This window comes from Lepisma saccharinum, chromosome 4 (assembly GCF_977018435.1).
Source record: "Lepisma saccharinum chromosome 4, izLepSacc3.1, whole genome shotgun sequence".
In the NCBI taxonomy this organism is placed as follows: Eukaryota; Metazoa; Arthropoda; class Insecta; order Zygentoma; family Lepismatidae; genus Lepisma; species Lepisma saccharinum.
In genome coordinates this window covers 63,099,864-63,125,695 of record NC_139232.1, presented here as the reverse complement: position 1 = coordinate 63,125,695, position 25,832 = coordinate 63,099,864, and the positions used below count along the sequence as shown (strand labels likewise).

The following is a 25,832-nucleotide window of genomic DNA, read 5'->3' as shown; positions in this document are numbered from 1 at the left end:
AAATTTTTGAAAGCGTATTTGAATTTGAGTGGCTGAAAATCGTTGCGGATGTAGATGTCAGTTTTTATGTGTAGCTTCCTTTTTGTAGTAGCACCTAGGTGCTTAATCTGTGCTCTTGAAATAGCATAAAAGCGAGGATTTCGTGCAAGAATCATCACACTTTTGTTGAAGACGCCAGCATTCTGAAGGGTTTGAGGTACATTTAAAAGCTGATGTGAAGTGTTTTTAATTTTTGTAGGATTACTTTTGATAATATTCGTATTTCTATGGCTGAAAGAAGACAAATGGCAGATAGTGAGCGCTTGCATGCTGTTGGATGCATTGAAGCAAGACAGTAAATCAAAGATGTCGTTTTTTTTTTTTGGCATTGATCATTCGGTAATTTCTCGATTATGGAAACAATTCCAAACAAGTCAAACAGTTGTCCGAAGACCTGTGCCCGGTCATCCAAGGGTTACCACCCCCTCTGATGATCGATATATTACTATAGTAGCCAAGCGGAATCAACGAGCGACCTCCACAACTGTTACATCCATGGTTGCAGCGGCACTTGGTAAGACAATATCTGACAGTACTGTGGGTCGAAGGCACCACATTGAAGGGATTGTATGCCCGAGTACCACGTGTTTGTGTTGCACTAACTGTCCAAGCCAGAGGGGCAAGATTAAAGTGGTATTGTCAACATGTCAATTGGACTGTCTCAGATTGGTGCAATGTCTTGTTCACAAGCGAGTCCAGATTTCTCTGGAATCAAATGATAAGCATGTAAGGGTGTGGAGAGAACGAGGCCAAGAACATCACACATTCAGAGGTGGCATTGTCATGGTGTGGGCTGGAATTTCAATGGGATATCGCACCGAGCTGCACATCTTTAAAGGCGGTTCTGTCACAGCTGCACGGTATCGGGATGAAGTCCTAGACCCCATTGTGAGACGCTGCACTGCAGCAGTTGGTCCTGATTTCCTCCTTATGGACAATAATGCCCATCCCCATTGAGCCAACATCGTTGATGAATACTTGGAAAGTGAGGGCATTTCTCGTATGGGGTGGCTGGGATATTCCCCCGACCTTAATCCCATTGAAAAATTTTGGATGCTCTCAGGCATGCTGTCTCTGCATGTTTACCTCCTCCAGCCATTCTGGAGGAATGGAGCCCCTAATGGAGGAATGGCCTTTGCTTGCATCTGCGATGGTTGATCACCTCATTGAAAGCATGGAAAATCGTTGTAAAGGTGTGAAGGTCTGGGGTGGTCACATACCGTATTAATGTAACTTTTGTTTGGTTTGTTTGCCTTTAAACATCATTATGTTAATGACCCAAATGTGACGTCATCATATAACTTAACGAAAAGTAAATATTTCTTTTTTATCTTTGTACACAATTCTTGTTTTCTTTAATGCATAAACACATTTGCTACCTTCATGTGTAATTTTGTGTTAATCAAAGCTTTAGTTTTCCATTTTTGTTGATTTTATCATCGCATGCTTAACTTTTGGAAGCTTGTTTATTAATATAAAAAATAGTGTTTTAAGGATTCACTTTGTTTAATATCTTCTAACAAACATTACGTAATGTTACAAAATATAAAATACTACTGTTTGGTTTGAGAATTATTAACAGTTTCAATTCACACTAAGTTTTTCCGCTAAATTACTACTTTTTTTCCAAGATATATATGTATTGCTATATTATGAAAGTTTACACTATTTAGAGCATTTCTGAAAAAGGAAAAAAAATGGAAGATGACAGGTGCCACCATTCCCGAGAGATATCAAATCAAAAATATCTAATATGGCGAACTCTTTTCAAGATGGCGGCCGTCAGCATGCAGATGGTGATTGGCTACTTGACTGAACATGTCTTAAGTGGTATAACAATTCATTCTTGCTTTTATAAAAAAGACAATGATTCTGGACTCGACCGCTGAACTTAACGACACATGTTTTTAGTATCCTACATTTGGAGACACAGTTTATGGTGGATCTTTCATTAAAGTACATTAAACTTAATATCGTTTTAAAGCTTATAAATTGGGCTGCAACTTTTATTCGAAACAATTTCTTGTCATGTACATAAGAAGGGCAGCAGGTATGACTGTAATAACTACAGAGCAATATGCCTCTCATCAGTCGCTTATAAATTATACACAAGGGTACTAGAAAGACGTCTCAGGATAGTGGTGGAGGAAGATATGGAGGAGGAGCAGGCAGCATTCCGCCCTAAAAGGCAAACACAAGATCATATATATACTATAAGAACGATTATGGAAAAAAGAATTGCCAAGAACAAGGACACATATCTAGCTTTTATAGACCTAGAAGCTGCTTTTGATTCAGTCCCTAGGCAATATGTATGGGAAGCATTGGAGGCAAAGAAAGTACCAGTAAGATTATTGAATGCAATAAAAATTGTATATAATAATCCTGTAGGAACAATTAGAGTAGATGGCGAACACTCAGGTGAATTTGACATTGAGAAAGGCATAAAACAAGGAGACAGCCTCAGTCCAATCCTATTTAACGTCTTTTTAGACGAAATTGCTAAAATATGCAAACGACGAACACACAGAATGAAAATAGGTATGTGGAGATTAAGGCCAGTATATATCCAAGCACTATCATATGCCGATGATATCGTACTGATATCAGATACACCTGAGAGACTTCAGCAAGCAGTGGAAGAATGGTATGAAGAACTTAAAAGGAAAGGCATGAAGATTAATATAGAAAAGAGTAAGATCATGCGGGTGACTAAAGAGGACAAGGAAAATGAAGCCCTGAATATAATATGCGAAGGGAAACAACTAGAGAAAGTAGAAACATATGAATACTTAGGAACTATCATAAGTAGCAGTGGGAAAATTGATCAAGAGATAATGAATAGGACAAAGAAGGCAGCATCAGCATATTATCAAATGAGTAATACTTTAGTGGGAAAAAGAGAGATCAGTACAAAAACAAAAATTCAACTCTACAACTCAATTGTAGTTCCCATCATGGGCTATGGCACAGAAAGCTTAGCACTCCAAGATAAACATCTAAGTAAATTTCAAGCAATAGAGATGAAATATCTTAGAAGAACAGTGGGGAAAACTCGAAGAGACAGAATAAGAAATGAAAGAATACGAGAAGAGGTAAAACAAAAGAAGACATTGACTGAAGTATTAGAGGAATGCCAGCTGAAGTGGTATGGACATGTAAATAGAATGAATGAAGATAGGAAAGCCAAGCAAGTGATGGAGATGAGGGTTGAGGGTAGAGTAGGAAGAGGCAGGCCAAGAAATACATGGGAAGATAGAATAGAAAAGATAGGACTAAAATATGAAAAACTAAGAACGAAATGAGAAGAATGAGTCTGGATCGGATGGAGTGGATGAGATGGACAGAACAAGGTACCCGACGCTTAACGGCATAAGGGAATGAAAGAGAAGAAGAGAAGTAATTTGTTCCGAAGTCACAAGGCAAAAACACTAGAAAGTGCTAGAAAAATCACATTATCAAAAAATTAAACAGAATCTTTTTTGTAGCCCATCAAATTAGGATTAAGACTAAAAAAGAATTACCTGCCTACGACCATTGGTTATGGAGATATAGGTCAATAACTGAGAGTCTGCGAAATTGATGTTGGGCAGGGGGAAACACCACAGGGAGGGGTGGGGGCTTCTGTGATTTTGCACTACTAGTAGTGTTCTAACAACTGACCAAAATTCAGCTTTTTTGGAATTATTCCCAACATTGACCTTTTTTGTCCTTCATTGAATGAGCTATTACCTCTCCAAGCTGGGCCAGCACTGAAATTTTGGGACTTCTACGGGGAATGGAACCCAGAACTGCTTGCTACAAAGGACAGAGTGCTAACCTTTTGGGTGTACAACCCAAGTGATTTTACTGCCTATGGGTAATAGTAAATATAATAGTGTGTGTGTATTTCATTCAATGAAACTATTTCATATGAAATGAAGTTTAATTTTGCCAAGCTGGGATTAATTTCAAGTAGAAGGTAAAAATGTATGAAAATGTTGAGAATATAAAATTGGATTATGTACTACAGTGCATAAAGTGGACTTAAAACACCAACTCAATCGATCAATAAAATGAAGGTTGTGCTATTTTTCTTTATTGAATGTACTAATCTTAAATGATAGAAAATAATAAGGTTTCTATCTAAATTAATTATATATACTTAATTTCTTATGGCATGTAAAAATGGATCTGACAAAGTTCTCCAAACGCAACAAGGAAATACATCATTACAACATGAGGAATAACTCCAATCTTGCAGTTCCAATACATAACACAACATTATTTGAAATAGGTCCAAAATCCACAGGCATCCACCTATACCATAAGTTACCAGATCACATAAAAACTATTCAACCAGTAGCCAAATTCAAAAAGTAATTAAGAAATCATCTGTTGTACCATTGCTTTTACTCAATGAGTGAATTTTTGAATGTCTAATCCATCAACTCACTTGTGGGTTGATGGATTGGAGGTTCATGGACTTTATGGCACGTCGCAGTTTCTGCAACGCATCTGCATGGCACTGCGAATTGATTGTGGCTCCACGTTCTAGGAAGTCGACAAGCAGAGGGCCCTTGCAGTCGAAGAAGCAGCTCAGCATGACCTTACCGGAACTTGTATGGACAGCCTTGGATTTCTTTGGCGGGGGAGAATCGACGTGTTTCCATTGTTGGCTTTGCCATTTGCTCTCGGGCTCAAAATGGAGGCACCACGTTTTGTCCCCTGTGACGATATTTGACAGAAACGCATACTCTTCCTCGTGGTACCGCTGCAAATGACTCAGACATGCAGTCATTCTGTCAGTCTTTTGTCCCTCCGTCAGTTGATGCGGAACCCACTGCGTGCAAATTTTTCGGAACTGCAGGTAATCTTTGATAATGGCATGCACAGAGCCATGACTAATGCCAACCTGAACACGAATTTCTTCCTCTGTGATTCGTCGGTCTTCCCGGATCAGACCATCGATCCTCGCAATCACATCAGGCGTAATGGCTTGATGGGCCTGTCCCGGGCACGGATCGTCTTGCAGTGATGTGCATCCTTCGCGGAATCTCTTCTGCCACTTGTGCACACTTGTCAGGAACATGCAGTGTTCGCCATACGCTGCAGACATGCGATGATGAATTTCACATGTTCCAGCACCCTCAGCAACCAAGAAACGAACCACACCTCTGTGCTCTTCTTTGCTTGCCTCCATTTCCAATGCTGGACGAACATACTTTTCACTACGCTCACCTCCTGAGCAATGGCGAAGCAACTGTGTGGACCTGTGCATTTTCACTATGCATTTCTCCTACCCAGATGGCAGTATCGATACGTAACAACAGTGTTGCCAACTTTTGAGAGGAATATGTTTTATGGTGGGTGTTCGGTTTTCATTTGACTGCCCCTCATATAATGTTATTAGTCTTACCTTTATATTATCTCTCAACATTTAATGTTTTAATCTATTAAAGAATAGTATTTTTATATCCATGGTGGCTCAGTCAGTAACACATCTGACTACCATGCTAAAGGTCCCGTGTTCGATCCCCGGCCGGTTCAAATCCGGGAACTTTTCTAACATTGGAAGCGGCCCCAGTGCCCACCCAGCATCGAATGACATGGGTACCTGGGGGAAACCCTAGGGGGTAAAGGCAGTCAGGGGCGTGATGCTGATCACATCACCCCCACTCACGACCGAATCAAGAAAGTGTGGGGCATTACCCCCACACCCTCTATGGCATGGTGCTAAGCACAGGGGAGCACTTTACCTTTATATTGTAACTTTAACATGTCTTACTGGTGTTACTTTTATATATAGACCAGGGGTTTCCAACTGGCGGCCTTTTTTGCGGCCCGCGAAGGCAGTTTGCAAAATACATTAATTTTATGTATTTTATACATTCTATTTTTACTGAATGAACGGAAGCTCTGCGAAAAAAGACAAATGTCACAGGTAGAATTGATTCTGCAGTCAATAATGATGATCAGAAGTATCTAAAGTGACATAACTTTCTCTTCACACCATGCATTCTACCCCTTCGGTATGCGGAATAAACTCTCCCGATTCAGCGAAGGCTTCACTCTTTGTGCTTAGAAACAAACTGCAGAGTGGCGCTATACAGATCTGTTTTACTACGCACGAAGTACGAAGAGATTTCCAGTGTTCCAACTCGGATCGTACTGTGATTGATTGTTCAAGTTTGTGCAAATATCGAAATGAGCAATATCTCCAAAAAACGTAAGATTCAAAATGACAATAGAACTTATCAAGAACGTTGGGAAAAATACTATCTCGTTACAAACAACAATGGCAAGAAAAAGGGCCAGAGATTTTCAAATACCTTTCAAAGTTTTGAGCAAAGAATGACATCGATGTTCGGCAGCACATACACATGTGAAAGTGTTTTTTCTTCAATGAAGTTCATTTAGAACCGCTACAGAAGCCGACTGGCAGATGCTTCACTGCTTCACCTTCTGAGACCTTCAAAAACAGAAATTGAAGTGGACATTCCAACTTTAATAAAAGAAGCAGATCGGCCTCAGTTTTTACACTTACTATGAAGGATTCTTATTTGTATGGTGTGTTTTTCATTTCTTTCAATTCATCCATAAGTATTGGGTTTTTTTTAAATAAATTGTAATTATACAATTTTGATCTGTGATTCCATTGTTTCTATTGCCTCATTTTAGAAATTTAGGTCATGCGAAAGTACTACATTTTCAGTTCAGTACTTACAATTTTTGTAATTTTTAATCCCCCCCCCCAAAAAAAAATGCGGCCCTCCAATCAACTGCTGGATATAATTTTGGCCCTCGGACCTTTTGAAGTTGGAAACCACTGATATAGACAGTATAACTAATACGACTTATAAAACTTGTAATAGGCTAAGGTATCATTTCATTGTATATTACATTATTATATTTCATTGTATTAGTGTATTGTAATGTTTGACTGACATGTCCAATATCACAGCATGAAAATGCAAATGTGATTCATGGATGAAATAAATCAAAATCTAAATATGTACGTGGATATCAGTAACAAAATTTTTTGAGCCCTTCCTCAATGTTCAGATGAGACCAATAGTCTATTTTCATTACTTTGCTGGCATGTAACATATAGTATCAACCCTTTTTATGATAAATTAATAATTTAAATTTTGCTATGTAATTGTGCATCAAGTGCTCATTGTAGAGATTGTAACGTTTTTATAGATTGCTGTGGAAGCTGTTGGGAATATTGAAACTGTAGCCAGTCTGTCTCTTGAGGAAACGTTTCTGGAGAAATTTGTGAATTCATTGTTAGCTCCACATTTGAGAGCTCTGAGGAATGCTCACATTCGAGGTTTCATCATGGCCTTAACAGAGTCCGTACCAGAGTTTGCCTATTGCGCATGCATGTTTTATGGAGGGTACTTGATTCATAGCGAGAAGTTAAACTATACAGCCATCTTTCAGTAAGTACAGTTATATATATTTTAATTAGTGATTAACTCCAAACATTATTATTAGACATTATCAGCAATAGTGATGATATTGTTTTGAATGTAAACCCTGATGTCAACCAATATAATGTTTGAATCTGAAATTCCTGTTAAGTATGTATACTATAACATTAATTGCTAACAATTAAATCTTGGCAGAATTACAGAGAACAGTGATTGAATGTTCCAAGATTTTATGTTTTCTCACTTTATATACTGGTCCCAAGTTGCAGGACATTAATTTTTTTTCAAGATATGAGTGTTTCTGTATTAATAGTTTTTGACTACAGTCCTCTGAAAAAAAATATAATCAAGGTTACACGATATATCTATATTTATTTATAATTCACATAAATAAATTGTTGCTTGTGTTTTTACATTTGCTTATTTAACATTGATGTTTTACCCCTTTGAGTTGATTATGATGATGACTATTAAGTAAATTGATGGAAGACCAAGCACTAAGGAGAACCTATGCCAAGATTAATACTCAAATACATAACTTTTGGAGATAAGATTTGCAAGTCCTACACACAATGTGCTGAGCCATTGAGACGAGGAATGCTGTATTTCGCCACATAATTGTCACAGATTTTATGCCAAAATTTTTTGCAAGAAGCAGGGTGCGACCATTATGTGAAGTTTTTTTTATTTTTAAAGAATGTGTTGGTATTACCGGTATTAGTACTAGGTAAACTGTCTTTGCAAGATTAGGATGAACAGTATATGTGAGCTTATGTGTTGAAGTCGAATATTCCACATCATTTCTTCATGGCAGTTTAGCTAAAATTTTTCCATCTGAAAAAAAGTTAACACATTGATTATTGATTTGTGCATTGTCGTTGAAATATTACACTTGAGAAAGTTTACTACAGTACAGAAAGTATGTACTTACAAATAATAATCGTCTTTACCCAAGGATTCTGCTGTGCTCTTATTGGTTTCCTTATCTGACATGCTGATGCGATGATTACATGATGAAAGTTAATTCACTAATTTTTGTTCTGAAAAAACAGGGTGCATCGATTATGCTGTGAAATTTTGTGTATTTTGTGTGAAACACTGATAGGCAGATAGATATGTTAAAGATGCAATATAATACTCGAAGGTTCTGCTATTATATTTAAGAACTTACAAGCATTGCTATCATTATTTCCTTAAGAAATGCACATTAAGTATACAACCACATTTCACAACCCTTCTAATTCCACAATTACTGTATTGTTCTAAAAATAAATTAGATTATTCAAAATGTGAATTTGCCAGGTTACATATTCATGAGAGCTTGATAAAAGCATTTTATCCATTTATGCAGTGAACTATCTCAGGACAGGAGGTTTTTAAGTGTGCAGTTTTCAAATTTCGGTGATGTTCAACGATTCTGCATGGAAATATCAGCAATTACTTTGGAGAAATGTTAAGGATTCTATAATTACATGACACTGACACATCTGTCTTGATTGTCCTCATGTAGTTTACGGTAACTATGTCAGCAGTTGTCACTTATGTCTGCTACTTTGTAAGCATGTATTGAGTAGATTTGATCGTAAATTGAACCTTGGCTCAACACCTCTGTTATCATACTTTCAAGACTGGAACCCTCTATCATTGTTTTGAGGTAGCTCACCAATTGGGCTTTTCGTTGCCAAGCTTTTCCAGTGGCAGCACCACTCCTGTTGTGTCCTTAAAGAATTTTGTTCGTCATTCGGTTGCCCTAAGCTTTACATTGGAGCGTGATGGGATGGTTATTCAAACGTTATTTTCAATGTAGGTATGAATTTCTCATGTAAATCGATAATAAAAATGGGTTTAGTAAAGCTCTTAGATTATGTAGCAAGTCTAAACCTTTCGAAAATTACATTCTCCTGAACCTAAGAATTAATATATTAAAGTGCAATGGCAGGGTAGCTCAAACTGGCTAAATATAGTACGTTTATGCACAAAGAGCACAAAACTTGACTTCATTTGTGTCATCCCTAGCTGCCAGGGGTCGATAATACAAAAATTTAAATTTTTACACTATGCTTTATGCTTTTTTCTGGTTGCGAGTATGTGTAATTCAACTGCGGGAGTTGGAATCTGAGAAACTCCCAAAACTATAAAGAAAAAATGTATTAAGTCCACAAGCGCATGATATTTATACACTATGACACTATGCCCTATCTGATAAAGTAATATTAATGTATATTTTCATTGTATTATGCTCTTTCATTTTCATCTTTTTTTTTTAACAACAATTTTAAAATTATAATTCCTGTAAATAAGGAAGCCCTAGAGGTTGTGAAATATGAAACAGAAGATAAAATATTTTTTGTAATAACTATTCTTCTCGATAAATGTGTATATTTAGAACAGAGGACCATGTTTATTAGCCATGTGGAAAAGTATGATATCACGTAAGAAAAGAGAGAGTCGGTTATTAATAACAACTATGAAAATAAATGTACAATCGCGCAGAATTATTATGTGTTATTCTTTACCGGATTCACAACAATAAAGCACTTGAATTGTGAAAATTGCAAGTGACATAAACAAGTGCTGTGCAAATTTTAAGGCTTTTTTGAGTTCCGATATCTCTTCTGTTCTTGATGATCGTCTTTTCAAAAATCTTACTTTTACAGCACTGATTATTAAACTATCATGTTCAGACATAATTTCTGAGGTTAAGATTAAATTAAATTTGCAATTTAATATAATAGCAGCACATTCAACATCAAATTTCCTACATATTTAAATGGGAGAACAATTGCCCATCAAAAGTGTGGGGACACAACAGCGGTGCTGCCACCTATAATAGTTTGCTTTGACCAGACCCATTGTGTTTAAGATGCTGCTAACTCTCTAGCCTTCTTAAACCTGAAGGTTCATGGCTGCAGCAACACAGGCATTCCATCTTTCCCTATCCTGAGCAAGATCTGTATACTCCTTTCCATCCCTACCGATTTCCTTTAGGTCCATCTCAACATTATCCTTCGATCTTCGTCTTCGTCATCCTACTGGTCTCTTACCATCAGGTTTCCCAACAAGAATCCTGTAAACTCTTCTTTCCTCTCCCATTCGTGCTACATGGCCTGCCCACCTAAGTCTTCTTGATTTAATCATTCTAATAATATCTGGACATGAATACAAATTATGCAGTTCTAAATTATGTAACCTTCTCCACTCACCTGTCTCCTCATCCCTTTTAGGTCCAAAGATTTTCCTAAGGATCTTATTTTCAAATATGCTCAATTTATGTTCCTCTTTCAATGTAAGGGACCAAGTTTCGCATCCATATAATACTACAGGCAAAATTACTGTTTTGTATATTTTAATTTTTAGTTTCTTAGATATTAAACGAGAAGACAAAAGTTTATGATGAGGAAAGTAACATGCATTTCCTGAATTAATTTCCTCTTTAATATCATTTTCATTTGTTAGTATTACTCCTAAGTACTTGAAATTGGAAACTGGTTCAAACGAGTTGTTATCAATAATTAGAATTTGATTATTACCTAACACTTTGTTTCAGCTTGTAAGCATATATTTAGTTTTCTCTTTGCTAACTTCCAAACCTATCTCTCTAGCTGCTTTCAAAAATATTTTAGCATTCTTCTTAATTGTATTTACATCATCCCCCAGTAAGTCTACATCATCTGCATATGCTAACAGCTCAGTCACACCATTTAATTTTAGTCCTTCGTTAGTTTCTTTTACCTTCCTAACAGCATATTCTAAGGCAAAATTAAAGAGCAATGGAGATAATGTGTGTCCTTGTTTTAATCCATCATGAACTGTAAATTTGTAAGACATATTAATATCCACACAAATTTTACTTTCTGTTTCACCGGGTGCATACTTTTATCATATTAACAAGCTTCTTAGGTATTCCAAACTCAACTAATATATTATATAATTTATCTCTTTTAACTTAATCATATGCTTTTTTAAAATCAATGAATAGCTGATGGACATTTTGATTATATTCCCACTTCTTCTCAAGTGTCTGTCTGATGTAAAAAAATTGATCTGTTGTTGATCTGTTACATTTAAAACCACATTGATAATCACTAGAGCCCGGAAGTTTGGCAAAATGCCTCTTTTTATCTACTGGATATATTGATAAAATTTTTCCGGATATAAGTTTTTTATGTTGTTTCGAATGTTTTAGAAGCCTTTTCATTTTGCCTATTTTGCCTATTTGGGACCCCACTGCCTATTTTTAATTATAATGCCTTTTATTGCCTTTTTCAATTAAATTGGACCATTTTTTTTTCTTAAAAAAGTGTGTATATAAATTATTTTTCTCCCAAAAAACGTTGGAATTTTTTTTCTTCCGTTTATTATGTGAATAATTTTAGCTTTATTTAAGTAATATTGAACTCACGCATGTTTCAACATTGCTGAAGGAGAAAAGTCTGAGAGAAAAGTATTTCATGCTGAGTTAGGATATTGGCTTTCGGTTAACATTTCCTTGTGCATGATTGACTGCTGAAAACCTGTTGCAGAACATCTGCACAATTATGTCATCACGTCCAGCGTCCGTGTCAGGACGTTATTGACAAGAAACAGCACTAATGCCCAAGGGCCTTTGCATGCATTCCAAAATCAAGTTCTCTATCTTTAGTTTAGTTCTGCACTTTGGAGGGAAACGATCGTGTATTTGTCATCATGCCGAAATTTAGTGTGCCATTAAGTGGTAAGTTACATGGTTACATGCGTGAATTTGGTGAAAATTGAAATGCTCTTCCCAATGTAGATTTTAACATTTTGCCAGAAATTATAGATAAAAGTAAGCGACTTCCAAATGTGCCTTTTTTTTTTGTTTATTTTGCCTTTTTTTCATTTTTAGTGCCTATTTTCCACATTATAAATGCCTTTTTGCCTGCCTATTTTAACGAAAATAAATGCCTGAACTTCCGGGCTCTAATAATCACCTATAATTTCATTAGCATATGGGGTTAGTCTTGCTAAAAGAATGTTAGATAATATTTTATATGTTGTTGAGAGCAGAGAAATTCCATGGTAATTATTGCAGTTCATTTTATCACCTTTTTTAAACACAAGAACAATTATGGATTCTTTCCACTGTTGAGGGATTTCTTCTTTATTCCATATTAAACAAATTAATTTATAAATTTGGCATATTAACGAATTCCCACCATATTTAATTAACTCAGCTGGTATTAAATCAATGCCAGGTGCTTTGTTATTCTTTAGCCTTTTAAAGCATCTTTAACTTCAGTCAAGTTAGGTTCTGGAACTAAAGGTTCTGCTGTGTGTACTTCATTTACTTCTGATTTATCTCCTACATGAACATTTACAAGGTCATTAAAGTAGTTCTTCCATCTATTTATAATATCGCTTGGGTCAGCCAAAAAATTGCCATTCTTATCTTTTATCCAGTTTTCTTTAGGTTGCCACCCCTTTCTAAATTAATTTACACCTTTATATAAATGTGATATTTTTATTTTTCTGTTTGTTTCAATTTTGTTAATTTTACTTTTCAAGTAATCTCTTTTTTTTTTTTACTTCTAAACGTGCAGTTAACTTCTCACTTTATTCTATTATAATTGCTTAAATTTGTATCATCAGAGTTATTTAACCACCTAAGTCTATCCTGATTTCTTATTTTTATTAGGTTATGACATTCATTATCAAACCATCGCTTACTTTTTCTTGGTTTATGGTATCCTACAGGGGTACCCACAGGGGGTTTTCATGATGTGCCTGTGTCATGGGAATTTTTTTGGGGGAGGGGGGGAGAATTTTATACCAATTCTATATATCTTCACACAAAAATGGGGGAGGGGGTTGTATCGTTTGATTGACTTGTTATTGATTTTTAGTTTTGGTTATTATGTAGTTTTTCTACCTACCTGTGGGTGATCGCGGCGATAGGGTTGAAATAATAATCGATGATGATGAAGAAGAAGAAGAAGCCATTATTAATATTAGTACGTTTATCCTGGTACTTACCCCCCCCCCCCCAGATAAAAATTTGTGGTCCCACCTCTGGAATTATATTTTTCCGCAAATTTTTCCTGAAACATAATTTGAGTAATTAATTCACCGTAAACGGTGGGAGTGTTCTACGTTTTGGGGGGAGTGTGTCATGGGCGTTGGGAGGAATGGGCACCCCTGGTATCCTATTCTTTCTTTAGCTGCTGATTCTATTGCATTACGTATATGCTCCCAATTCTCATTTACGTCTGTTTCAATTAAATTTTCATCATCATTTAAATCCTGCAAAATATCGAATCTATTTGACAGTTTAATTTGGTAATCTTTCTTAATTCTTTCATCAGCAAATTTTCCTGTATTGAATTTTTGAACTTTTAGATTTTGTTGCTTATGATTTATCACTGAGAGTCTTTCTCTTACTTTAGCAATTACTAAATAATGGTCACTGGCACAGTCAGCACCTCTATGTGTACGAACGTCAATTATACTAGTATGCCTTCTCTTATCAATGAGAATATGATCTATCTGATTATGTGTTTTACCATCTGGAGAAGACCAGGATATCTTTATGTTTAAAAGTGGTACTTTTCACAATTAAATTCTTTGAGGTTGCAAAAGTAATCAATCTTATACCATTATCATTACTTAATTCATGAAGACTTTCTTTACCAATCGTGGGTTTAAATGTCTCTTCTTTGCCAATCTGTGCATTACAGTCACCTAACAGAATTTTCATATCATACTGAGAAAATTTATCAAAGACCTGTTCTAACTCTGTATAAAAATCATCTTTAGTATTATCATCTTTATCTTCCGTTGGTGCATGTATGTTTATTAAAATAAGTTTACATCACCTACCCTGTAAAACTGCATATGATATCCTATCATTAATAAATTCTACTGTTTTAAGAGCCGAGATAATTCTATGATTTATGAAAAAGCCTGTTCCAAAATTATGATTTTCAGTAACACCATAGAAAAAAGTATAATTTTTAGTTTTACAATTCCCTTCTCCTGGCCACCTAACTTCCTGGACAGCAACTACATCTAATTTATACTTAACTATCTCATTAACTGTACACTGAAATGCCCCAGGCCGGTAAAGGCTCAGAACATTCCAGGTGCCTAATTTAATATCCTTATTCCTAAAGTAGATCTTATCCTTAGTCCAGGGACCTCCCAAAGTAGTCCCCACCCGGAGATCCGAATGGGAGACTATTTTACCTTGGGAACATCCATGGCCTCATATTGCTGATTCTTGACATGTCTTTTTACACTGGAGAGTTGTCAGCTCTAACCCCCAATATGAATGAAGGACCGCACCTGTCGTTGGTCAGCGGATCCCTCGGATCTAGCTGGGAGGATCACATTGTAGTCCACCAACCATACCCCACTTCTGCCGATTGTGGGACGCTCATAGAGCCATGACAGGACAGCTCTGTAGATCCCAACAGAACAAAATGTTGCCCATTTCATTCTGTTGGTTGACTAACTGCAGTGAACAAGCCACTGGGCGATGGGGTCGTCACATCCCTATGCCACAAAACTAAATTTTGTCCCACTGGAAATCTAATGTGGTACTGCTCAGTTTATTTTTGGTATAACATGGGCATTAAATAAGTAAAACCTGGTATGTTAACAGAGTTGAATTTTTTTTAGTGCTCAGCCGATACCACTTTGAACCAATACCAATGCTGATACTCTTACCAATTCCCACTGATACCGATACCAATACTTGAAAATTGTAATAATTAAAAGTTGTTCAAAATATTGATTAACGTTTGAAAGTATTATACTCTATTCATATGCATCAACTTGCAAACATTTTTGCTTTAAAATATTCAAGTATTACATCAGATTATTAAATTACATGTTATATTATTACAAAATGCTTGTTTTTTACACACAACTGGTACAAAATAAAAATAAACGTAATATTGCATAGTTTCCAGGACAATTAGACTCTGCGAGAGTGTTGTGCATCATTTTCGTGGATTCCGTGATTAAACCAAAATACTGAAAAATCAGTCGGTATCAGTAAATAAATTTCAACCGATACTTTCTGATACCGATACCGTCTGATACTTTTCCAGCATTTTGCTCCTATCATGGATTCCGTGAAAATGCTGCATAATACTTCATTGGCACAATACATCAGCATTGGTATCGGCTCAGCTCATGTTTTTTTTTTTTTTTCTTGTGAGGAGGGATTCCATTAGATTGGAAGGGTCTTTGTAGAATTAGCATTATCTTTACACTCCAAGTGAATGTAATAAGTTTGATTGTTCTTCATTATTTTCTTAAGTCAGTAAATGAAAATGAAAAACTCTCATTACATATATGTTTGTTGTAACAGATAAACAGATGACTTATTCTCCTTCATATAATATTTTCCCAATCTTCATAGACTTATTAATAGTACTATTCTTGTATTACAATATTTCTTTCTTTATAGAGCGACTGAAGCATTGATTTTTGGTATGAATATGGTCGGCCAAGCAATGTCAATAGCACCTGATTACAACAAAGCCATGTTCAGTGCTGGAAAACTATTTAAATTGTTTGACAGCAAACCAAAATTTGATTCTTCATCTGATACAGGATGCAAGCTTGTAAGTAACAGCTAGTGTTGTAAGTATTAAGTAGAACCGATTCAATACCAATGAGAATTTAATCACCCATTGTCAAATGATACACTTCTGTAGCCCAGGTATTCTGCCAAGTTCAGAGAATGTCCACAGCACCAGGTGTGTGGCAAGAGTGGGCTTTGTGTTCAAGTGACTCTTCTCTGATCACCTAATTATGGGCCAGTGAACATTAATAAGTGAAACTATACCTGTCTGATGGTGCAGTGGTAGTGTCGTCATCTTGTAATCAACTGGTCCCGGGTTCAATACCCGGTGGAGGCACATAGTGGTTCAGATTCCAATTTAAACTGTAGGTCCAGTCCCGATTAGCCTTACTGTGCATAAAGTGGACTTAAAACACCAACTCAATCAATCAGTTGATAAGCAAAACTATGTTAGATTGATATGGTTTGGTTGAAATAAGTGGCGGCGATTGGGCTCGAAAACTGGGGGGGGGGGGGGCAAGGGCAGTATATTTCCCTTTGTAGATAGTGCGGGGACAAAAGTGGCGAAAAGTTGGGGGGCAATTGCCCCCCCTCACTCCCCTAATCACCACCACTGGTTGCAATATATTACTTGCATTCTGACATGTAATTTTCAACAAAATTAAATTATACTTGACCTACCTACAAAAAAAACACCACAAACGCAAGTAAAAAATTAAAACCGAATTTTCACCCTGTTGCTAAGTTGTTATCAGAAAGGAAAATTGGAGCTCAGTTGGGAGAGTGAAGAATTTCACTCAACATCTGTCCCAATCTTGTTTTTTTTGTGTGTGTGAGCAAAAAATGCAAATGTACATTATGTTCATGTTTCATGTTTCATAAAAATGGAATGTTCAGTAGCACAAAACAGTGGCATTTTGTTAAACATACATGCTGACCTCCATGTACTATGAAGCCAGAGCTCCCGCATGGATGTTTCTAGTGAATGTCCCTTCATCAATTTCACATCATCATTCATGCTCATTGTCACGATTAGCCAAAAGTGATGCTAAATAACAGAAATCAAATCAAATCTTACATATACATAAAACAAGATTGACATGTTAATGGAAGAGATCAGGGTTAGAGAAATAGCATTTTTAAAAAAACATTGGTGGCAATCTTTATTTAATATGATGTGCAAACTACTATAAAATCCAAAAATAATTCTCAACCTAGGCACAAGTGCTCTGAAGAGTTTCGAACAGCTGTTAATGACATTCCTTCCTCTCCAATTTAACTCTAACTTTCCTCTCTACTGATGACTGCTTGGTGTTGACTTTTTACTTGCATTTATGCTGTTTTGTGGCAAGGTGAATCAAATATGGCTATCCCAGCACATGGCATTAGATGGTTGTTTAAAATTCAATATTAAACTAATTCAGTGATGAAGAATAGGTTTTTGCAGGAATTGATAAGGAAATCAGCCTCAGCTTAAGCATGAGAGAGGTATTGGTTTGACCTAGTATTAACCTTTTGGTGCATACTTTCTTTGTGCCTACACTTCTTCCGTAGTTCATAGTTTTCATAAGTGTGGGCAGTCAGTGCTTGCACATAAATACGTTGCTTTGAACCTTCTAAACTTTAAATTCAAATGAATTAGAGTAAAAGTGAAGACAGAATTCTTGTAATACAGAAAACTTTATTTGAACATCACCCCATGTTTCATTTTGCAGTTGTAAACCATTGTGGAAAACATACTAAGCAGTAATAAATTTGTGCATGAACACAACTGTACTTAATTATGGACTATGTGAAAAATGAAGATAAAATGTATGCAGTGGTCAATGGCATAGCACACTTCTCTCGGGCCCCCTTGCGAGTAAAATATTGGGGCCCCTTTAGTGAAAAAATAGATATTGAGATGATGCCAGAGTGAGACGGACACCCAATAGTTAGCTAAACCCCCAGTTGTGAAATAAATAAACCTTGACTGCAAATACTTTGTCTTCCCATTTTTTGTCATTAACTTAGGCTATATATTAGTGTAGTAGTTTCTCAAAACCAAATCTAAAGTCTGAATCTCTGATAAATATGTGGAAGAAGAAATTAGAAATATTTTTTCTTCAGCACAGCGGAACATCCAGAATTTTTTTTGGGCGAGGAGGAGGCTTCACAGAGCTAAATATTTTATTTGTGATCCTTTGTATTTTTTTGTTCAAAACTTTTTAATAAATTTAGGTTACATATAATACACATATATTTAGAAAGTACGGTTTGGGGAATTGTTTAAAGGATAGTAAACACTCCTTTTTGGACTTTGAGCTGGATGCCCCTTCAGCCCCAAAAGCCCCAAAAGCCAGCCCCCGGCTGCAGCAGCCCAAGATTCACTGAAATTTGTCACCAATGAAATATATTCTATGGACTGGACCCTCCCACCTAAAAAATAAAAGGTTGTTGCCGCATGGGCAATTTTGGTGTTAGTATGGGCCTAAATATTATTATTCATAATTTGAACCATATATTTACATCCTTATTTACAAATTCCTAGCTGGATTGATTTTTACTTGTACGTCGATCATTAGATACGCTTCCCTTTGTATCTTTGTATATACTTCCTGGAACGGTATGTATATCTAGCTTCTGCAGCTTATATGTACGTTCTTGTTTGGAAACGTCGTGCAATAGACCCAGTGGATCATATTTGATGATTGGAGGTTGTATTTCTCCTCCTTCCCTTTTTTGTCTTGCCAGAATAGATTCTCTCGTTTTCCTGCCTCCTCTCTTTCCTCGTTTCTTTGGCATCACCTTATACAAATTGATGCAAATATTAAGAACATCTATATCCCAGATAGGCAAAGAGAAAAGGGGTTAGTTAAAAGTTCACCTTGAAATGGCGCTACACCTGGGAAAACAACCCAAAAACTGCACGAAACTCTCAGTTCATGGGAACCGTAATAGACTCAGAATCGTAATCACAATTCGACTTCTTTACTTTTATATAATGATCACTTATGCTAGTACAGAATATTAATTACCCTTTCCACCTTATTTATATCATGTTATTGTGCTAAGTTCATTTATTTCTTTCATTATAATTATTATTAATATCTACAATCATTATTTCACCACATCAGCACTTTCTCTATTTCCTTTTTACAATGGTAGCCGTTTTCTTGAGTGCTGCCATCTCTAGCCCACTTTCTAAACTGCTTTATGCATCATCAAATATAAGCTTTGTTCTTTTTGCATGCTGCCATCTATGATCCTCTACCTCAACAACAATGCAGTTTGTGTACGTGACAGTTTGTATACGTGACACAAAATCCCCCTCTTTGGATTAAAATTTTTCCTTCATAGAAATTCCGTAATCAAGGAAAAAAATTTCTGCGACGTCAATTCTTACTATTCACTTCTCATGTGTTCTTTTCAACATTTGTTTAACGTCTTCCGTACTGGTTCTTGATTTCTCTTCAAAGGTGCTCTGCTTAGAGTATCTGCAACATGGTTTTCTTTTCCTTTTATATCCATAACATCAAAACTGTACTGTTGCAGTAAAATCGCCCATCTCGTCAGCCTTGCATTCCACTGTCTTGCAGAATTTAACCAAACTAGACTCTTGTGATCACACACCACCTTGAATCTTCTACCTTTCAGATATGCAGATAACTTTTCTATTCCAAATATTATCGTCTAACACTCTCGCTTATCGTATACGCTCTTTCGAAGTTCTTCAAGCTACTGCTAGCATATTCTATCACATTCTCTTTGTTTGAATTGTTTCTCTGAAATAGGTATGCTCCCAATCCAATGTCCGATGCATCTGTGCCTAAAAGGAACATTTTCCCAAAATCAGGTTGGCTTATGGCTGGCGCTTGTATAAGGTCTTACTTAAGTCTTTGGAAAGCCTCCTCCTCTTCATCTCCTTTCCATTTTATATGTTTTCTGAGAAGTCCATATAATGGCTTGGCTTTGCTTGTGAAATTGTGTATAAATTTTGATTGCCAATTACATACTCCCAGGAATCTTTGAAGTTGTTTCCTTATGTTTGGCCTTGGGAACTTGCTTATCACATCATTTTTGTCTGGGCACATCTTTATTTCACCTCCAGATACTACATGACCTAGGAGACATATTTCCTTCCTTGCAAAAGAGCATTTTTCCAATTTGACAATTAATCCTGCTTCTGCCAATTTACTTAATACCCAATCTATTTATTTTTCTATATGTGTCTGCCAATCTTTCGTGTGTATACACATATCATCCACATATATACTAAATATTCTGTTTAGAGCCATGTATATTTTCTAGACTCTTCTTCTATTTCTACCTAAAAATATCCCAAAGTCATATCAAACGATGTGAAGTATATGCTGCCTGAAAAAGTTTTGTAGTAATTTATTTATTCTTTCTACTTGATTTCTGGGAAGTAGCATGTGTTTATTTAGCTCCCTTAAATCCAGTACGCTTACGCTATTGGAGTTCTCTATTATCCCCCAACTTAACCATTTCTCTCTTTGCAAAGGGTATAGGATATTGCTTTGACACTAATGGATTCGCTGGGTCTACCTCAATCCTATAGGTGTATACATCCATCACTCCTGGGCGTTGGCTAAATATTTCCCTATGTCTCAACAAAATATATCTTAAATTTTCATTTTCATTTTTCATTTTTCGAGATCCAATGACACTCCTCCACTTTGGCTTGTATTTCTTCTCTCGATGCCTTGTATTTATGGTCCTCTGTTTCGACCTCTTTTTCATATTCACCTTTTACATTTTCATTTTCAATTATATCATCGTAGTCTTCCTTCTTATACACTGCATCATGTTTCTGATATACAAGACTTTGCTTCCTAATGCCTAGTTCGCTCTTGGAATCTTTTATCACTTCCTCGATAGGGATATCTACTTTCATATTCTCCATCGATTCTAGATTTAGCCGTTTTTCTTTTATGTGTATGTGCCCATTGTAATTTTCTAAGAAAGGTACTCCTAGGATTATATCACACCTTAAACCCTTTATCACCAGAAATTTTACTTCGAAATTCGCTCCTCTGATGCTCATCATGATGCGTACCGTGCCCCGAATTTTGTATTCTCTATTTCCCGCAGCCATAACTAATCTGAATTTGTCCTTTTCAGAAGCGTCTAATTTTGCTTGTGGGTATTTCTCTTTAATTCTTTGCCAACATTTATAGCTCATTACTTCGACAACATTCCCACAATCGATCAAGCATTTAACCTTAGTTTCTATTATTTCTGCTTCTACATACAATGATCTTCCAGGTTTTAAGTTTTCAAAACTCTGCTCTCCAATTAGAAGTAACTTCAGAATTCCTTCTTCATTTATCGTATGTTCTCCCTTCATATATTCATCATTTTACTTTTGCTCTCACACCTGGGAGTTGCTGCGAGAGCTCTACAAGTTTAGCCTCTCGACCGATTCCACGTTCCTCGACTCCTCATTTATCTGCTGCTACCCAGCATTTCCTACTTCATTCTGAACCTGGCTTCTGACTAATTCCACTGGTTCTCTTCGCTCTTCATTTATCTCAGTATTTCCCCTCTCGTTCCTCTTGTTGTAATTGTTTCCTCTAGGTTGCCTTTCTTCTATCTCCATCCTTCTTTCTGAGTTCCTTCGATTCACATTTTGCCAATAATCATTTCTTCCTTTATATCCGCGGTGTCCTCTCCACGGTCCTATATTCCTTCTATCATAATTTCTTTGCTCTTCTTGAACATAATTTCGCCTTCTGCCGTTTCCGTTATCTTCTAAGAATACTTTTCCTCTGCCTCTATATGCATTTCTGACTTCTGTGTTCCTAATCCCGAATTCTTGTTTCCGGAATTTCTGCTCTGGACATTGTTCCTCATCAGGATGATGCCTCTAGGATAATATCTACCTTCCTTTTCCTTATCCCATGACCTTTGAGTCTTTTTCAGCATGTCATCTGTTCTGAGATAGTCTATCAAGTCTTCCACCTTCCTTATCTTTACTACAGCCACCACTCTTTGTGTCCATATTGGTAGCGTTTGTATCACTTGTCTAACCAACTCTTCCTCGTTCCATTTTTCATTCAAATTTTGGAAGCTCCTTAATGTTTCCCATGTGTGTGCTTCCAAACTCTCAACCTTGGACCAATCTATATATTTTCTTTTCAATGTCTCCAGTTGCCTTTCCTTAATTTCCTCACTACAATAATATTCCAAAAATCTTTTACTAAACTCTTCGAATGTTCCGAACTTGTGCAGACTTTTCAAAACATCCTTCGATAAGATCTAATATCATATTTCCTGGTATCCTCATTAGCTTCACGTTAGTTGTTAGTTCCTTCAAGAATTTTCGTGGACACTTGTCACATATAATTCCATTAAACTTGGGCAAGTGTTGTAATTCATTAGGCTTATGTATTCTTGTCTTATATCTTCCATTGTCACTCCCTTCTTCACTACCTTTCCTTTTCTTCCTCTGATGATTTCTTTTATGCTTTATTTCCTCCTCTGTAGTCGATTCGTTGCTACTACTTTCCTTTTTTATTCTCCTCTTTTCATACTCTTCTTTTCCATCATTTCCTTCTCGATTGAAACCTATTGGCTTATCTTGTATTCTCATATCCTCTATTTTAGGGATTATTCCTCTCCATTGTACTTTATCCTCTTTCTTTACTTTGTCGATCTTACTTTCGAGGGTTTGTTTCTTCTTATTACTCTCCTCTAATTCTTTCCTAACTTCTTGTCGCTCTCTAATTATTAATTTTCTGAATTTCAAAGTTTATTTTATTATTGTTTCTTCTGTCACCATCTTCATTTCTTCTACTCTGTTTTCTACTTCAGCTATTTTGAAGATGTTAATATCTATCTGCTTCTTATTTGCCAAAATTTTGTTTTCTAAACTTATACTCCTCTGCTGGCATTCTTCACTCACTCTTGAAGCTTCCTTTTCGATCTTCCTATTAGTTTCTTCATGTCTTTCATCTGTCATCCTTATCATTTCTTCTATCCTTCTCTCAAATGCTTTCCTGTTTTCTTCACATACTTCTGCCATCTCTTTTATTATCTATTCCAACCTTTCTTTAACTTCTTTGCTGTTTTCTTCTATTTTCTCTTCCAACCTTCTGCTGTTGTGATCTTGACTTCCTTTTATTTCCACCATCAATTTCATCAACATCTCCATTGTGTTTTGTCCTTCTTCCCTTTCACATATCTTCTCATATTTTTCTTTCCGGATTCCTTCACATAACCAGTGTTTCATTTCTTCACATACCTTACACTGTATTATTTCTTCCTTATTTCCTTCTTTGCCACAACATATATATTTTCCTTCTTCCATTTTTGCTTTACTTATCTTTCCAAATTCTTATTCTTCGCATTATTTCAACCTCTGGTCTGTATCGAGCCCCACGTTGGGTGCCATTAATCAATGCCACGCCCTCTCACGTGAGCATCTGCCAGCTTAGCACAGGGTAGAAACAATGAGATACCTCTGGGTACAGATCAAGGTGACTAACACTACGAATATATGGCAAGAGACAATAGATTTAACCCACTACGGAGAGTACAATTTATAATATATTCTTGAATAACATGTACAAATACTAGATAACTTTGGAAATCTTTTCATACAATATTTTTTCTTCTATTTTATTTCTTATTAATTGCAGCCAATCTTCTTCTTATAATTACTAAGGCTTCTTCTTCTTATAATTACTAAGGCTTCTTCTTCTTCTAATTTCTAAAGCTTCTTCTTCTTATAATGAAATACTGTATATTTACATCCTTATTTACAAAGTCCTGATGCTACTTAAGTTTCTTCATCTATATAACATCATCCTTTCGTTATTCTTTATTTACCTCTTTTGGATTGTTCATTGGTGTTGCTAATGAGCCTGTTAGATCCTGGCTGGATTGATTTTTACTTGTACGTGGATCATTAGATACGCTTCTCTTTGTATTTTTGTATATACTTCCTGGAACAGTATGTATATCTAGCTTCTGCAGCTTATATGCACGTTCTTGTTTGGAAACGTCGTGCAATAGACCCAGTGGATCATATTTGATGATTGGAGGTTGTATGATTTCTCCTCTTTCCCTTTTTCGTCTTGCCAAAATAGATTCTCTCGTTTTCCTGCCTCCTCTCATTCCTCATTTCTTTGGCATCAACTTATACAAATTGATGCAAATATTAAGAAAATCTATCTCCCAGATAGACAAAGAGAAAAGGGGTTAGTTAAAGATCGCCGTCTGGCCGGCGCTAACCTTAACTTGGAGGATGCGCCTACCAAAAGTGCTTGGGTGCCTGCCTTGAAATGGCGCTACGCCTGGGAAAACAACCCAAAAACCGCACGAAACTCTCAGTTCGTGGGATCCGTAATAGACTCAGAATCGTAATTACAATTTGACTTTTTTACTTTTATATAATTATATATATTTTATATAATTAACTTTCCACCTTATTTATATCATGTTATTGTGCTAAGTTCATTTATTTCTTTCATTATAATTATTATTAATATCTACAATCATTATTTCACCACATCAGCGCTTTCTCTATTTCTTTTTTACAGTGGTAGCCATTTTCTTGAGTGCTGCCATCTCTAGCCCACTTTCTAAACTGCTTTATGCATCATCAAATATAAGCTTCGTTCTTTTTGCATGCTGCCATCTATGATGCCCTACCTCAAACAACAACAATGCAGTTTGTGTACGTGACAGGAGACCCATATGTCAAGTAGCCTCAGCTCCTCTGGCTGAGATGATACACCTCTGTTTATTGTCGCAGACGTCGTCACATGATACTATACTGGGAACCAGATTTCTGTTTCGTAAATCTATTCCTTAAAAAATAAGTGACACTATGTGTTGAATTTCTGAGATTACATAAAATTTCAGGAGTACAGAGAGAGAACATAGTGGACCCCTACATTATCTGGTTGTGGCTATCCATTTGATGGTCAAAACCTCAGCTATCATAGTGTGGATGAAGCATTAAATCCATGAAAACAGGCCAGAAAATAGACTGACAAGATATATCATTAGAACTCACTGTTGATCACAGGTGGCTATGACACCCACTTGAGGGATTAGATAATGAAGAACATTCTGCAAAATTTATTAATTTGAGAATCAAAAGATCAATGTAATCTTAGTTTCCTTTCATTATTTAATACTGTAGATGAGCAGAGAGAAATTTTCAGGCTTCAAATAAAAGTACCATCTTGTATTTGTAACTTTTCAATACCAGCAAGTAATCTTTGTGCGTTTAGACCATATTTTTTGGTATTGATATAAAGTAGCACATTCTTTCATTGCAGGTTAGAACTGAGGGCTGCGTGGGCTTCAATAATGTGGGTTTTATATATCCCGGTAGACCCGAATCAAAAGTTTTAGATGACATAAATTTCTCCATTGAGGAAAGAGGGCAGTCTGTTGCTTTAGTCGGTTCCAGTGGAAGTGGAAAATCAACATGCATTCAACTGATCCAGCGATTTTATGATCCAACTGAGGGCACAGTAGTAAGTTATTTTAACATTAGTCACCAAATGCAGTGAATAATGAAATTGCTGTACTGTAAATATGTTCTGCATAAAAATAATTGTAAGACGGACAGATTGGTAATGTGTTTTTATGGTGCTGTTCATTTGTTTTGTGCTGTGGTACACTAAAATGTCTGCCGGCATGTGGCGTAAGCACGTTTTTATTGTCACAGCAGAATAATATTATGTGCATACCATAAAAGAAAGTAAAATATTTTAACTTCTTACTAACTAGAATGGATGAAAAATAATTGCTTTCTAAGGCCATTTTGAATGTACTGTGTACTGAACACCACACAAAATGCTTCT

General features: G+C 36.1%; 1 protein-coding gene across 2 annotated transcripts in view; it reads left to right on the top strand.

Annotated features, from left to right (window-relative positions):
* LOC145986516 (ATP-dependent translocase ABCB1-like) overlaps positions 1–25,832 on the top strand; it is a 139,877-nt gene that overhangs the window by 94,132 nt on the left and 19,913 nt on the right. For both annotated transcript variants that reach the window (XM_083120622.1, XM_083120623.1), the window contains exons 20-22: positions 7,225–7,466; positions 15,892–16,048; positions 25,302–25,502. In XM_083120622.1, the coding sequence (XP_082976748.1) occupies positions 7,225–7,466; positions 15,892–16,048; positions 25,302–25,502 (600 nt within the window). The remainder of the gene's footprint in view (positions 1–7,224; positions 7,467–15,891; positions 16,049–25,301; positions 25,503–25,832) is intronic.